Genomic DNA, 17,501 nt, shown 5'->3' with positions numbered 1-17,501 from the left:
AGGTGGATCTAGTGTGAAGGTGAGATGAAAAAAACACTTAACAGTTTTTGTTTTTCCTGTCATATACGGTAATCCACAGTTAATAAACTGAACGAGATTGCTGATCATATCTCATTATAACTCTAAAATTGACTTACATATACAGCAAGTGGTCAGGACCCCCCAAACAGTGTGTTATATACGTCAGTGCGCTATGAGCATGTTCATTAAAAACATAATACACATATGTATGAATAGTAATATGGATAAAATAATGTTGATAACAACTAGCAACGTTTGGTCTTCCAGACTTGCCCAGAACAGAGGTCGACGTCTGCATTCTTTCAGTACAGACCTCTGCAAGGAGGATGTAGACGAGAGTGTCCAGCAGTATATGGACGGACAGAGGTGCTTCGAAGAATTCTCACGACAAAAATCTATTGAAGATTTGCTGAATTTATGACAAGGACGGGAACTGTAGTTACTTCGAGTCAGTTTTTTGCTGTTTTATAAATTGTGGCAAATCTTTGCTAAATCACAATTTAAAAGACCTTTCCTGTTTGTCTTTCCTGTACATAATATCAAATTCACAAGTAATTGTCAGAAATTTAAATCCACGTCTGACTGTCATTTGTAAGAGACACATGGCTGTTGTGGCACATGGCAGCAGACATGAAGGATGTCCTTCTCTGAAGTGTTTGTACTTAAGTTGCCGTAGCAACAGCTGTCTAGATGTTTAATTGACATCCTGTTTTTGACAGAAGGAAACACAGCGGCAACAGTCAGTTTATTATAGGGCTGTAGTGAGTGTTTATATATGTATACTAATGTTCTACTGATGTTGGCTGGTGACATAGCTGGGCAGTGTATCTAATCGAGGTGCAAGAAATTCTTTGTATTCAGAAACCTAGATTTCTGTTAAGGTCTTATTTCCTGAGGATATAATACAGGAACAATAATGGTAGTCCCAGTAATATCACTGCACAGTCTAAGACTGTTTGTTTACACTCTTTCCAACTGAATCTGTACGTGTGTATATGTAAGTTGCCTGATTTTATTACAAGCTGCAGGACGGGGTAGCCAAGTGGTTTAAGTTTTTGCTCATCACACTAAAGACCAGTTTCGATTGCCCACATGGATACAATGTGTGAAGCCCATTTCTGGTGTTACCTGCTGGAATATTGCTGGAATATTGCTGGAATGTTGTTAAAAGCGACGTAAAACTCACTCACTCATTAGAAACAGCTGACCAATACTATATTAAACATAACAACTGTGGTTGATTATTTGAATGTTGTAAAACCATTTCGTTTTCAACAATATCAATGTATTTTTCTATTCTGAAATAACAAATTATTCTAACATAAAAAGGGGCAGAGGATTTGGAATTTTGGTGAGGTTTTTGATGATGTGCTTGTCAGAAGATCGACTGGAATTGCCATGTGTCATTGTAGATGACAGTCACAATCTGACAGTCACTGAAAACCATTAAGAATTGAAAAAATTGTTTCTCACTGTGCTGTATATTTCAACCATACCATATCAAACGGCAATAGTGTTTTTTTCTTAATGCATAAATTGAATTATTTAATTTTAAGCTTTTGAAAAGTCAGTATGAGCTCTGTCAAAGTAAGAATTGTCAGGATAACAGCTGTTGTATTTTTAAGTTGGCCCATGTGTTGTCAAATCCCCCAATGACGTCCAGTTAACTACTGCTGCTTTCATTAGAATACATGTATGTTACATTGTTTTCAGTGTAGACATTCAGCCTCCCATTCTGTACATGTGAATCCCAGGCCCAGGGCTCAGAATAGTCGTAAGTGCCATACATTAACATTAACTTATGACTATCTTAGCGCTGAGAGAACTTCGAAAATCTAGGCTCTGCAGAAGGGGATGCTTGTGCAAAACAACCTTAGCGCTAAACCTACCTTATGTCTTACGTCTCCCGTACCTGACATGACTTACGTCAGGTATGTGAGTTACGGTCACCTAAGCACTAAGTTAGCTTTGTACAAAGGCATCCTTGTTTCACACCAACATGCTGCACACATGCCTTGAAATAGTGCTTGAAATTCAACTCTTTCACTCACTTTCAGAGACATGTTAATTAAATGTCAGCTGATGTAACTGAGGGACAAGTGAATGTGTGAATTTTATGCAGCTTATTTCATGCCAGTAAACACCCAAAGCAGCCTTTGCATTGTCTGCCTATTATTGTATTAAAGAATCTAATTTTGGTTATGGTGGTGTTGAACTAAAACTGTAACTAATTTCCATCAACCAGTAGGAAAGGGTTTTAGTTTTAAAGAACCCTACCATTTCCAAAGCTTTTCCTGCTATGATATCGCTGAAATATTGTTAAAATTGGTGTAAAACTAAACTCTCTCACTCCAAAGCTTCTCACAGACATTCATTTAAGGGAAGAGATGGTTGGGTAGTCTAGTGATTAAAACTTTCTTTGTTACGGTTCAATTCCCACATGGATACAATGTTTGAAGTGCATTTTTTGTGTCCTCTGGTGTGATATTGCTAGAATATTGCTTAAAGCAGAGTAAAGCTAAACTCATTCATTTAAGGATCGATCTGTGTATTGTCACTTTAGTTACAGATTTAATAAACGGAAAATTCTGATTATAAAATGACAGTTTTCTTCAACATGTTGAATTTACACCTTTGCATTTTTTAAAGAAGTCACTCATGTTTGTACAGTCATATATTACGAAGTGTATATTTTGAGTGATTGCATGACCTCTTGCATGTTTCGAGCATATTTTGTTAATTGACTATTAACCATACAACTCTTTATTGTGTTATTTATTTCATCACTATCTACATAGTGATTCTGTGTGTTATTATAGAATAGGGCAGCCATGTTCTTTACTTAAAATTTGCATGCAATTTATTGGATTGTATGTTTGACCACAGGCAAACTGTAGCGCAAATTGGGTCGTGCAGTATAAAGAATATGACAAGTCTTCTTATGTGCAAGCGAAGCGCTAGCATGTAAGAAGACTAGTCATTTTCTCTATGATGTGCAGCCCATTTGTGCTACAGTTTGCCTGTGGTTTGACATATTACATTTACAACGTTCTTGTGGAGTGCTTGGCAGGCTGACCTAGTCAGGATTTGCTTTGATAACAACTGTTCATAACTATCTGGTTTATGGAATTGTTAATATTCAGTCTTGATTAATCCAAAATTTGCTCTCTCAGTGTAGTACCTCACTGCATGATAATCTCACAAACTCAGTAAGTCGCATCACATGACATTTCTTATCAGCCAGTCAGCATCAAAGCGTTGTTATCTGAATTTGATTCACTTGTTGTTTCTTGGCACCAAGCACCACTGTGTACAACAATAATCACGTTTTGAGGGAATATTTGTGTTGTGTGGATTTAATTTTATTTTGAAAGGTATGCATTAAGATTGCGACATCTCAAATAGTAATGTTGGTTTTATGTCTGACACAGGTATAAACATCTGACACAGCTGTGAAACACTGACAGCTGTAAATATGTGACACAGCTGTGAAAGACTGACAGCTGTTGATATGTGACACAGCTGTAAACATCTGATACAGTCATAAATGTCTGACAGCTGTAAATGTCTGACACAGCTGTAAACTTGTGATGCAGTAATGGAGGTGTAGTACAGCTATGAGTCTTAAATACAGCTGTGAATCTTAAATACAGCTGTATCAGCATTGCATGAAACATGTCTTTGGTTGTGTTTAATATTCCTTGTAGAAGTCACTTTGATCACACCACAGACAGTGTGAAGAGTGAACACTGCATCACAAGTGTTATGTTTTATGAAATTATTAAGTGTTTTACTAAAATTAGGCTTTGTTTGAAAATCAGATGATGAATAATTTTATCATCAGAATCCTTGAATGCTCTCTGGTAAAATTTGTTATCACTGCTCACTGGTTATCTGTCTCATTTGAGATATGTTACAAGGAGTTTCATTGGTGCATTCTTCTGATCTGGAATGTAAACAGCCAGTCACATGTTTCTACACTTATTGACAATTGGGTTATACTATATGTACTGCTATTTTCTGAAACAATATATATATATAGTCATTCCTAAATATATTTCTAACACTTTTGGCTTTTGTATTCCAGTACATGTATGTCTGTTTAGATGTGCCTACAGTGAATTCTCGCTTATCCTGACAGTGATAACCATGGTGATTTATTCAATCGATTTGCAAATTTTGGTGAAAATCAGCCAAGTCTTGTTTTAAAAAAAAAAGGACATTGGGTTAAAACTATTAATATGGGGATATAAAAAACTGGAGTGTTTCATCTGGCACAGGTACATGGTCAAGAGAACGTACAAATCTTTGTTGGTAAACTAGACTGAATTATGTATCCATTAAAGCTATTATTTGTAATGTAACTTAACATATTCTGATGCATGTCATTGTACTAAACATTACTAACATAAGAACGTAGTAAACACCAAACTATTGATGTCATTGTCAGACAATACCAGAAAGATTGTTATTAAGACAATGCTTGTTTAATGTCATCGTGAACGATATTTCAAGGACAAGTTTGTGAGCATTACCTCAAGACATAGTCATGTCAGATTTTATTTATTTTCCCCAATGGGGAATGTGTGGATCAACGAGATTCAACTGTACATAATGTGCATGTTTGTTCACTGCTGTTTATTTCAGGTACAGAACCAATGTTGCTGCCATTTTAAACATTGTGAATGTCAGGCAAGGTCCTTGTCGGCGTATAGTGATAGTATGTTGGTGCTATGCTCAGTTATACTCAAGAAAGCATTGCTCCAAGAATGCAGGATGTAGATGAACCCAGAGCTTGCTTCTTGTTGCTGCTATGGCAGTGTGCAGATATATACACCAATATGCCCAGCTTGTTTCCATCTCCTTGTAAGGTAATAATTATGATAATAATGTTTGAATCTTGTTATTCTAGACAGTTAAACTTAGGCCAGACTGTTTGGATTAATAAGTTTTAAGACCTAATCAAATATCCTGGACAAGACGGTGGCTGGGGTGCTATGGATGTCATGTTACATGCTTTTAAAATGGTAGAGATAAACAGAATTGCCGACTTTTCAATGAATGAGTCTTAAGCTTCTATTGAAGGCTTTCACTCTCAAGGGACAGACAATCTGTAATTCTTTTATTTTATTGAAGAAAGAGAATGGTGTCAAATATTGTTTTTATGTTTGTAGCGTGAACAGTTTGCTTGAAGCTACCATCACATTTGAGAACTTCATTGCAAAATTGGAAAGTCATTGTGTTGAATCTGTCAACCATTTTGGTGATTTTAAGATTTTTATGTTATGATGATAAGAAGAAGAATAGTCCATTTATCATGCATGTTGCTCCATGCACAATGCTCCATGCACAATGCATGCCCAAAGTGCCCAAACAAGCTGATTATTATTACCCCAGATAACAGAAGTTGTCCGTTAAGTGCTAGAGGGTTGTAGTCACATGACTTTATCTCACCAGATATATAAGGCCTCAGCGCCAGCTGTTATCTTTCCTGAGATCATGTTTCTCAATAGACTAGATTTCTGCCAATCATTGTGAACATAAATATCAACCATAGTATATTTATGTTGATGGCGTGGCCTAAAACGTAATGCCTTCGATGGTCAGGTTCAAATCCCTCATTGGTAGAAACACTCACTCTATGTACATTAAATAATTTAAATATACAGGACTGACTTTAAACAGTTTTTTAGTCTGTTTGATAATGCTGATGAGGTTATCAGATAAAACAGTTTTTTTTATGTTTGTCATTTCTCATTGCTGTGGCTGTCTTGCATACATATGTACAGAAGAGCAAAATTGCATATTTGGAATGACATTTTTAAAAAAAACCAAACTAATCAGTATAGGCAGTAGATTTTGTTTACAAATAGACACAAATTCCTGTCAGGCAGTGTCTCCGCAGAAAGTGTTGTTTTATTGCAAGTCTTGCATTGTGCACCATTGGCATGCATGATGGTGTGTGGCTTTTTTATAACAATAAATGCATGAGTTTACTGAGAGTGTCTGTTGTTTATTAGAAAAACTTAGAACACGATCTCATTGCCAGTGAAGAAAATCCAGAGTGCCAGCATCAAATGTGAGTTGTTGCCCTTATAGTCTCCCCTGTCAGGAGCAGGGACGGATTGTCCGACCAGAGTAAATAACTCGCACGTTCACTAATCACGTTACGTTACGCACGTTATCCGAAATGAGCGGGCCACTGTAACTTGATAATGCCCTCAAAATGCTTGACGACGGGCCATTCATAAATAGCTCAGCTGTTGAAGTTCAATCACCTTCGACTCGAATGAACTTGGGTTCATTATTGACCAAATATCTGGCTCACATTCGTCACATGTGCCTGTGCCATTATACACTTTCCTGCCTGTGCCAACCATAACAATTGTACCATAAATGACAACATACGACCATGAAAATATCGACTTGAAGTCTAACGTTGTTGATGATTGAAAACAATGGCGGCTGGTAGTATGAGCAAAGGTCAAGGTCGATTGTCGCCACTCTCAATAGTGACGTCATCTGTGTTCCTCTATGACGTGTCTATATTTGCAAAATGTGTGTCAGTGACCTCCGTCGTTTTGTTGTTGGCAGTAAATGCTTCTAAACCGTTGCGGCTGTTTTTATTCTTATTGTATTAAAAATTCTATTCATTTTAGCTATAATAACGGTCGGGCAGTTAATGAAAGACCTCGGACTTCTGCAAATGATAATGCCCTGAAAAATAGCGTTACCCTTATGTTATAGCTAAAATGGATAGAACTATCTTTAAAACGCCCACACGTTATCAGAAATGAGCGGGCCACTTTAACTTAATAATGCCCGCAAAATGCTTGACGACGGGCCATTCGTTATCAACCCCGTTATTAGGCGCTGCTTCGTCGAGTAGTTAATGATCGAAAGACATCGGGCTTCTACAAATGATAATGCCCTGAAAAATAACGTTACCCGTATATCAACAATAACTAAATTTTTATTGTGTTCATTAAAATTCTGGCAATCTGATTGGTTAACTGGGAACATTTCTTTTGAGTTCATTTCCCAATGGATCTGAAAAAAATAAGCCACGCCCACCGAACCGGACCGGAATGTCGGGGAATACCTTTACACAGCGAGGGAATTCCCTTGTACTCGGGTACCTTAATGAACTTTGGGTAAACATTGAAGTGATACATTGTGGTAAAACATACACAAACAACTCAAAATTATCCGTGAACGTTAATAACGTTGCAACGCCTCGACAAGAGCATGCGCACGTTAGACCATCAGTTCATGGCATCGCAATCCCAGTCACATCACACCCTCTTTCTACTTGCGCATATACTACAATCTCAGTTCCACTAACTTCTTATCATCGGGCTTCATTTCCAATTCTCACTTTTCAAACTGTCTCTTACAGTTCGCAGGTAGTAATTCAAACGTTTGCACTTGAAACTTTGCCGACACCGGGACGCGTCACGTTGAGTTGTTCCACTCTGATTCGCCGACCGATGTTAGCTTGGTTGATTGACAACTGTTTGGGGGTGCGCTATGCTGAATGGCTAATGGTTTGGTAGGCGCGTCATTTTATGTAAATGAGTCACCTGAGTCATGTCACGCCATTACCGAATTCTTACACCGAAAATGTTAATCGGTGGTAACAAAGATATCTGTTTCGATGAATTTGATTAAGTTTAAAGAAAATATTGTTGAAAGGGTATAGTATTTGTTGCTGAATTTAATTACAAGGATTGACTGTGTATTTCTTTCGTTGCATTGAAGTATGGATTGAAGAATCCGCGGATTCATACAGTGTGCACATTGGTTTTTAGTTTCATACTTCAATGCAACGAAAGAAATACACAGTCAATCCTTAAATGTTTGCTATTTTAGAGGTTTGGTGCCCTTCATAATTTATGGCTAGGGTGGGTGATCATCATTTAGAGGATGGGGGATATGTTTTGTACACGTGCTGGGAGAGGGGTTGGGGTCCATTGATCATGTACATGACATGCCGGGGTGGAGGGTTCAGTTATTTTTTGTTACTAAATCTTAGGGGCGCATCGATGGATGTTCATGTTTTCAATCACATGATTTCATAAACCTGATTCTAAGTTTGAGGTCGCTATCAGACTGCTGCCATGGAATGCTGCTAAGTATGGTGTTAAGCAATAACGGAAAAACTCTGACATAACCCAACATAATATAGTTTTACCCCAATAAGCATCACACAACACTTGTTCTTACATTTTCAACTTACACGTTTTACAAACAATAACACTCTCCAGTCGTACACAACAAAACATTGTGCATTCTACAACTTCTAGCTCTAACAGAAATTTATATATTAAACACAATCATTAATTGCCTAAACCCCTTCGATTTGATCTTCAGTAAGATCTTTTTGGCTTGTCGCAAGAGACGACTATTAACGTGATCAGGTGGTCAGGCTCGCTGACTTGGTTGACACATGTCATCCCTTTTAGGTAGATTAATTGACGCTCATGATGTTGATGACTGGATTGTCTGGTCCAAACTCGATTATGTCCAGACCGCCACCAGATAGCTGAAGGCGGCGTAAAATCAAACCAAGTCAATGGAGCAACACACCTGTGCATGGAGTTAGCACGGAAGGGACACAGGGATGCGGTGGAGCTCCATGTTATAAAGGGGCTGATGTGTCACTGATGGGCAAATACGTTAAACAACATTCTTCCCTATGCCTTTCGGAGACGACACCTGGTGACCGTGAAGCTGATCATGGACAACAAGAGTGGAGATAGAGGAGTCAGACACCCCTGATGTGGGCAGACACAGAGCAGGGACGCAGTGTTGAGGTGGAACTCTTTGGTTTGTGGGTAAACGTGCTGATGTGTCATTGGTGGATGCGGTGACACCATTCTTCACAACCCCTATTTTGTATGACGTCATTTCCCCTGATTGACTGTTCTTGTGACGTCATAATAGAATGTTCAGCATTACCGGATGTGAAATGTCCGTATCTTCATGATGGCAGTTGAAGTTAAGAATCCTTACATATCTCCTCATCTCTCAGAACTGGTGTAGCTTACACATGTGACGCCACAAACGTCTAGATACACTCAGAAGGAAATGTAGTATCGCCTGATCAGCACAAGGACCTCCTGTTGTCTTCGTCCATGCTCTTCCATATTTTCGACAGCTTTGAAGCTTATCCATCGTACCTCCTCGCTGTCCATCCCCGCGTCGAATTCATTCTTGAACCACAAAGGGATATTTTGAGTCCTGCAAACTGGGATTTTGTTAATGGGTAACTCTTCCATGAAAACCAGGTTTGACATTTTTTCTTTCCCTTTGTTATGACGATTTCAGTATCCGAATGCAGAACCCCAAACCTTAACCTAACCCTCAACCTTACCCTAATGCCAACCCTAACCAAAAGTAAACTCGATTGCTGTCAAATGATAGCGGAAGGTATCCGGTATTTTGTAGTCTTACGTTTAGTGATATATTCTAGGTAACTGCATCGATGAAAAAAAGTCGGTTACCTTTTGTGTGTATATGATAAATAATCGTGGATTTCCAAATATATACTACAAACAAAAAATATGGGAACACCCTAGTCTGCCTTCCACATGCACTAGGCTGTTGTGTGTGGGAGTTGCGTTTGGGAATCAAACATGGTGCTGGTGTAGGACAACGTTTCATTTCACTCAAACTCAACGAATATTGAATCACTGCAAGTTCTAAAATGTCATTTAATGAGCCCATTAAGCACAAAAGTTATATTTACCTTAGAGTATTAATAACCTGACTATTGTTATGCTTTTATGACAATCAAAGTTTGGGATTGTTTTGTTTGAAGTATAAAAAATACACCTTGATGCATATGCATTACACCTGTCATATTGGATTAGGTCTTTCACCCTAACTCTATTCATAATCAAAAACCTAAACCTAAAATCCTCAAAATAATCCTGCCCCTCATATATAAAAAAAAATGACAGAGGCGGCACGGTAATGGCTGACGTGACTAGTCTACCGCATTTTCACTCATACCTTTCACACATACGGGTGTATGTGTAAACATAAACCTGATTATGTTTAACCGCTAGGGTATCGAGATATAGTCCAGTGAATATATGTAAGTTGAGCTATAATTATTCAGATACATAGTGATTTCTGAACAGAGTGAGCGAATATATTAAAGTCCAGGCACAAGCCCCAGTGGTTGATGTTTCCCTATTGTATTCACAATTAACACGATTAATCTGAAAACGTTCTGTGTTGTTTTAGAGACTTCACTTCATACAAGGATTGCTGATGTCTTTAACAACGAATGCCACAAGCTCGAGTCAAGATACCTTCGGATAAAGCTGCAGGAAAATATGGACTTAGAAGACACGTGTAACACATAACAGTTTAAAGTGGCGGAAGTTGAAACATGTCAGACCGAATCCACATGTTAATCAAATTTCATTTGGAACAGCCGGAGAACATGCACGGGGTTAATGAGTGTTATAACGGACACAAAAAATGTTGTTCTCTGACTGGACACAATAAATACCGGATTGAACATCAAGACAGACCTTCCACCAGGAACCCATCATCTAGATTCTATCTGAGGATAAATCAAGGCCACAACGTATCAAGGATCTATTTATATGTAGATCAGAATTATATATTTTCGTTTTGTGTTTGCGATTGTAACAAACACAGTACTAACCCCAACAAGAACAATAACAGCAATCATACTGATTCAAGTAGCTGTGGCGGGAAAGTACAATCTCCCCGATCCGTGGCATCTATTCCAACTAGTACGTTCACTGGATACTTTAAAAGTTCGCGGCTGCTCGGGTCGAGGTCACGGGACACCTTAGACGCCCAGGGCATTGTGTACAGATCGCGTAACGCACGAAGAGGTAGACGTCATTCATTATTCGATGTACCTGCTCCAGCGTTCTCCATCTTATCTAGAGCTGAAGATCTGACATGTATATACGTCCAGACGAGGCATCAGCAGTTACGTATTCTGGGTAAGGAGGGGTCGGCTGAAGGAACACCGGCCGACAATGATGGACAGGAAACAGTGCTTGCAAAGAAACTCTGGACAACCCCTACTATTTTGACTGGTGGTTTAAGGGTTATAAATACCGATACTCAATCTGATCTAGAGATTTCTGGTGCTGCTGTTCAGAGCTTCCACGACTTCCAGTCTTCTTTAGACGTCTCAGATAGTTCTGCCCAGACCACCCAAAGCTTTGAGCCTGGGGCTGAGGTCACATATAGGTTTGTACAGACCATTCACAGCTCTGGAAATGGGGCAGACGTCACAGATAGTTCTGTACAGACTACAAATAGCTTCCTTTCTGGTCTGGACGTCTTAAATAACAATAGTTCTGCACAGACCATCTCCAGTTTTCAATCCGATCTGCGATTGATATTTGATCTCAACTCCAGTAAACCGAAACTCGAGGTCCCACGGACACGGAAGACTAATGGAGATATATCAAAGAGATCTTCGACTGTAACAAGGCAAACGGCATGCGTAGATTCTGACTTGGTGCCTTCTTCTTTGATGCATCATAGCGGGTAAAACCATTCCCTTATTCCATTTAAACACACAGAATAGCCTATATGAAGTCTCTTATAACTTGTAACGTGTTAAATGTTTCGCTTGTTACAAATCCGTATCTGTTTTCAGAGGAGTTTGCTCCGTTTTGTAACAATAGGAACATGATTGAAGACATATAGCAGCTTGTAGTAGTACTATGCCTCTATACGATGCTGGGATAATCTGGGATGGTATTCTATGACAGCGTGTCAGTAGGTTCTATGCATTCTAAACGTACCTGCTAGTTTTAGTTTTATCGTGACTATAAGGCTGCGTTGTAACTTCTCACACATTCACTCTTTTTGTACTAATGTCCTTATATTGTTCCTGTTTCCAGAAGAACTCTTCACAGTTCACTAAGACCCTGTCGCTGCAGCACATCAGGCCACGAAGGACACTGCTATAACAAAGAGAAGCCTTTTACATCGGAGTTTGTGTTCAAGAAGTTGTTTGGTCCAGAATTCTGTGTTGCTAAGCACTACTGGCATATCCAGCCTCCCGTCCTTCCACCACAGTGCGTTAGACACAAAGGCAAATGTGATGTACTCCGTAACCGTATCATAGGTCGGGGAACGTTTGCAGAGATTGCCATAGCAACACTGCTCGTGGACAGAGAGTGGAGGTACGTTGTGCTGAAGGAACATTACACTGACATGGTTTCAAAGGACCATGTGTTCCGTGAGGCCAAGATGACCATGTACTTGGAACCTACTGACTGTGTTCCTGTATGTTATGGACTAGTTCAGGACGGAATTGGAAGTCATAGCGTTGTCCTGGAACTGGTCGGAACAGGCACCACCCTGAGCGATGTTCTGGTAATGGAGACCCTACTCAAGCAACACTGGCTGAGCATCGCACGGCAGTTGGCCGAGGGCCTTGATAAGATCCACGAGATGAACATTCTGATCAACGACGTCAAACCGGACAACGTGTTGGTGGATCTGTCCAGCCCAGCCCCTGTCGTGAAGTACTGTGACTTTGGCTGTGCGTCCTATAAGTATGGCATTGTGTTCACTGATCCGGACATGGATGACTTTGTCCACCTAGCTCCTGAAGTTCGTGCAGGTGGTGACACATCAAAGGCTAATGACGTGTACGGCTTAGGAAGAATGCTGGGACAGATTGTTGGCGTGTCGGGAATTTCGGTAATAGTACCACCGAGTCAGAGATGTATGGATGACAACCCCGATCTCCGGATCTCTGCTGGCGAGGCAAGCGCGTGGCTGAACGCTGTTCACAAGGAAGTGGAAGACACGTCAGATCCATACGCCTCCGGCGGGTACTTGTCTACGTCATCATCCTACACGTCTCAGTCAGAGCACCCTACAGGTTGTCACTATTGGAATCCAAGTGATACACGGCATCAGATTAATGGTTCATGTGTAAATATCCTTATCTTACTAATCCTCATGATAGCCGTGACATTGCATTCGTGGGTTATTGGTCCCTGCTGTTACTCTCTAAGTGCTGCATATAGTTCATTCCCAGGAGAACGGGGGAGTGGGGTAGCCTAGTGGCTCAAGCGTTCGCTAGTCACGCCGAAGACCCTGGTTCGATTCTAGACGTGGGTACAATGCGTGAAGCCTATTTCTGGAGTCCCCAGCCGTGATATTGCTGACTTGACGAGCGGACGCTTCAATAACCAGGCTACCCCGTCACCCCTCGGGTCTTAGTAGTGAGGCGTTTGCACCCCCTGTGGCTCGAAACTCACAGAAAACACTGACTTTTCAAGCACCGAACAGACGTAATTTGATTGCCGTCGCGAACGGGCATTAATATACCGACGGCGGAGACTTTCTTGACCCTTCATGGAGTGTCCCACTTCGATACATATATCCGGTTTTTACCTGACATTGATCACACTGTCTAGTATGATTACCAAAACATAATTCATAAACACTTGCACGTTAATCCACGTTTAATCAACAGCTGTACAATCTCATATAAGGAGTATTTGATAGAAGATATACTGTATTTACCTTACCATTTTATCTACATAACTGTTTAATATGTTTCTATGTTTACACATTTTCCTTAAGGTTTTATGTCATATTATTGAGATTAATGTATGTGCAGTAGGTAATAAAGGTATGTCCTACTCGAAACTGTGAGTTTCATTCATTACTGAGAGAGAGAGAAAAAAAACTGCCGGGCAAAAAAACAAAGTTTGAGAGAACATCAGCCATGTGTCGCGGTTTGTGGTTTTTAAAGATTCAAAACCTGTTCTTTTTAATGGTGTCAATGTCCAATCTCAGCAATACAAATACAAAGCTAACAGTATTTTGCAAATACATAGACAGTATATATTAATGTCGTGTGTATGTGTGTGTGATATTTTTTGTATGTTGAGATGTCCTAACTTTCTCTAAAACAGAACCTGAGGATGGTTTAATGTTTCCGATGTGTGCATGTTTCGCACGAACGTAACATTTACAAATTCTCTGCTCCCCTATTTAAAGAAATTAACTCGACCTGCCGGTTGTGCTATTTGACCTCACGGGTCGTGCATATGCAGATTAACTCCGGTCAATCTGTAACGGCATTTGGTGGACGGGCTGGCAAACCGGTGCATGTGATGTTGTGCAGTATCCATAGATCGGTGTTCAAGAGGTTAGTCCTTGCATTTTCTGGCACGATATAAGCCCGTTGCCATATAGTTTGAATATTGATTTTCGAGACTGTACCCAAGAAACAATGCTTCATATTACACAAACAATGTGTAGGTAAAAACACTTATTGAAAAATGCACGTATAAAATGTCTTTCGCTAGACCTTGCCAAGTTAAAAGAACACAGCATGCATAGTTCCAGAACTAGTGTCAGTTCAAAAATTCCTCGGAGTCTTTGTACAGAATATAGTCCTTAAACATTTGTGGAACACACAGAGAAGATACCGCATATAGAAGGTTGCTCTTGGACACTGACCTCCGCACGCTAACCCTGGCACAGTCACGCAGTGAAGGCACTGTCCGCTTGTGGGACTCATACCAAGCAACAAATGACCTCAGATCATCCGATTCCTCTAACGTGTTGAGCAGATTTTCACTTGGCCGGTGCCCCATCAGTACCAGAACCTTCATGAGAAACAGTTGCCATTCGTCCCAAATAAATATCGGGCGCTCAAAAATTCGGGCAAGACAACGATGCAATCCTACATTAGAATTGCAAGCCCGTAAAGTCTCAAGAGCCATTAAAGACTTTCTTTTGTTCTTAGATTCAAAGTTCATATCAAAGGCTTTGAGAAACAAACCAGTGTGTTTTGGCACTCTTCTTAACATATGTCTGGTTGAACGAGGTCCAGCACGACGACAAGGGGAGACAACCCGCCATACCAGGAAATCGGGCAGCAGGTCTATGAATACCGTGTCTGTGTTTATGCCCACTGTCTTAACATACGGGTTCGAGTCCAAGGCAAGTTTTGGCCACAGTTCAAATACTTCTATGTCCTTGGACAGTAGCATAGAGTAACACTCACTTGCATCATATTCAAGAAGACAGGTCACAATATCCCTGTTGATGCCTTTAAAATCTGTGTCCAGGATCAGGATTAAAAGGTCGGCTAAAGTTTCAGGTTTGTTGCCATGGAGACACCTGAATCCGCTTCGGAGGAGAAGCCGTCTTGTTGCGAAATTATCATTGGCCAGTAGCACAGTTCTAAGTTCTTGGAAACACATCAAAGAGTGGTGTTTAGCTGCGCATATGAATTTCCTGAAAGCCTCAAGAACATCGTCAGAGAGTTTGGGGTTCTCGAAGCCAAGGACGAATCCTTTGGGGTTATGGCTGAAACTAGATAAAAGAGTGAGTGAGTGGGTGGGCGAGTGAATGGGTGACGGAAATGTCAGTCAGTAAGCCGAGTTTTACGCCGCACTCAGCGGTCTGTAAGTAATCGAGTGTGGACCAGACAACCTGATGATCAACAGCAGGAACATCGATCTATCATCGATGACATGTGTCAACATAGTCAGCGAATATGACCACCCGACCCCGTCAGTTGCCTCTTACGACAAGATGAAGGTCAATTCTAACCCGGATCAATACGGGTGAGGTGAGCGAGAGGAACATCCGGTGTAGAAATATTACTGAAGTATGTATGGAACATATCAAATGGTCCTCAAATATTGTACTTATGTCGAAATCGAACCTGGAGTAACGACTGGGCTTCCCCACCGACCACTATTGATGTCATAACCACTTGTACGAAATGTACAACATTATACAACATTATTTAAGATGCCAATAAATTTGTTTTGAAAAACAAAATCTGAAATCAGCAATTATATGTTTGTTAACAGTTTTCTGGCAATAAATATGAAAGGTTATGGGTTTTCAATCTATGTATTTTTCATATTTCTGATACAAATCAGAGATACGTACAGCATCGGCAATATACATTCTAAATTCTAGACTCTCAGTGAATTGACAATCTATACAGAATGAATAAATATTTCACAATGACAAATATCGGTGTTAACGTTTCGATTATTTACACTGTGCATCTAATAAACTAACATCTAGCCTCTGAAACGAACATATTTTGGGGAAAAAATGATCATAGAAAAGAACCATAAACTATTATGAAAATCATACCCGAGACTTTCTTAATTATCTGAAACTGTCGTAATCTAGACTTGCCTCATATTAAAGACTTGAACGGGCTTTCCTATTATACTTACTGTAATTGCTTCGTGGTCTATGACAGACTATGTGTCTAAGGACTCGTTTGGGTGAAAAAAGTAATATTTACCTTAGTAAGTGCATCCTCCGAGATGTTTCCTTTTTATCATATAACTACATAGATAATATTGCTATTATGTAACTCATAACTAGCATTCATTGGCATCTTCCATCTCATTTGTACCAACTGGTTGGAGAGTGGTGTTGGCATACATAAATAACCACAAATTCTCAGCTTTGACAGATCAGAAATACCCTGTCCTCATACACAGTCATTCAGTTAGTAGCTGACGTCCTTTATACCAGTCAATATATATAAATAGACCTCGCGAATCATTCACGTGACGGTGAGAATGGAGAAGGGATCAATATAGAAAGCAAGTCAATGATATGTGGTCAACTTGATGCACTGATTATAAGTGCATGCGTACTACTTTTGTAATTATGTTTACAATGGTTCTATTACTAGTGATACCTGTGCATGCTGGTGGATATACGAGACACAGTTCATACTAGAATGACGTTTTCGTGTTTACTTCCTCATGTAAACAATCGTAGCAGCTTTGACGAAGACTGTTATCAAGGGGAGGTAACTCTTAAGGGTACTGTGGAAATGTCACTCGAACACCATTTCGTGTAAATGTTATTATTACCCTGAATAATATATACAAAATTTATATCTAGATAATAAATACTGTCAATAACAAATAAAGGTCGTTGGACTAACACAATCACATATCTTTCTACCTCGTGTATTTCATTCGTAGTTATATGTATGTGGCCGGGATGATTTTATTACTTCTGTATAAATGTTTTAGAAACGTGTTTTAATCTATTTTGTTTCTCTTTCATCAAGTACATGTACAAGCTAGATAACACAAGTAGCATAGTTAGAATACTTTGACAATAGGTTCAACCCAGCACTTACATAACTATTAACTCTTCAACAGCCAGCTTCAGTCTAATGCCAAGCGCACTGCATTGTCTGCCTTTTTTCCTATCTCTCCATTATGTAAGTCATGTTGCCCACAGTTCAACTTTTTCTGATCAAGCAGTGGTAAGATAAGAGTGTTACAAGTCAGAGGTCCAATACTTTGCTCAGCAAATAGTTTGGCTTTTTGTGGACCGAGTGGCTGAGGACTTCACCTCTGCTTATATATATAAGGTCAGTTTGTGTTTTGTTCTCATATTTATGTATATATAGATATGCCGGTGTATAGCTATATAAGAATTAA

The 17,501-nt window shown here is 39.7% G+C and overlaps 3 protein-coding genes across 3 annotated transcripts in view; 2 read left to right on the top strand and 1 right to left on the bottom strand.

Annotated features, from left to right (window-relative positions):
• Positions 1-6,017, top strand: part of LOC137286155 (low density lipoprotein receptor adapter protein 1-like) — a 42,393-nt gene extending 36,376 nt beyond the window's left edge. Inside the window, exon 9 of the mRNA XM_067817832.1 lies at positions 289-6,017. Within this exon, the coding sequence (XP_067673933.1) occupies positions 289-442 (154 nt within the window). The 3' untranslated portion in view covers positions 443-6,017. The remainder of the gene's footprint in view (positions 1-288) is intronic.
• Positions 6,018-9,979: 3,962 nt separating this feature from the next.
• LOC137287936 (uncharacterized) lies at positions 9,980-13,107 on the top strand. Its single transcript, XM_067820308.1, has 3 exons — positions 9,980-9,996; positions 10,699-11,514; positions 11,931-13,107. Exons 1-3 carry the CDS (start codon positions 9,980-9,982, stop codon positions 13,105-13,107), a joined length of 2,010 nt encoding a protein of 669 aa, XP_067676409.1.
• Positions 13,108-13,691: 584 nt separating this feature from the next.
• On the bottom strand, positions 13,692-16,825 carry LOC137287076 (uncharacterized). Its single transcript, XM_067819196.1, has 2 exons — positions 16,742-16,825; positions 13,692-15,378 (listed from the first exon to the last, which is right to left on the bottom strand). Exons 1-2 carry the CDS (start codon positions 16,747-16,749, stop codon positions 14,412-14,414), a joined length of 975 nt encoding a protein of 324 aa, XP_067675297.1. The 5' UTR covers positions 16,750-16,825; the 3' UTR covers positions 13,692-14,411.
• Positions 16,826-17,501: the final 676 nt, after the last annotated feature.

Source organism: Haliotis asinina, chromosome 6, assembly GCF_037392515.1.
Source record: "Haliotis asinina isolate JCU_RB_2024 chromosome 6, JCU_Hal_asi_v2, whole genome shotgun sequence".
Lineage (NCBI taxonomy): Eukaryota > Metazoa > Mollusca > Gastropoda > Lepetellida > Haliotidae > Haliotis > Haliotis asinina.
The sequence above is the reverse complement of the archived record's forward strand: the minus strand, read 5'-3'. Positions and strand labels throughout refer to the sequence as shown.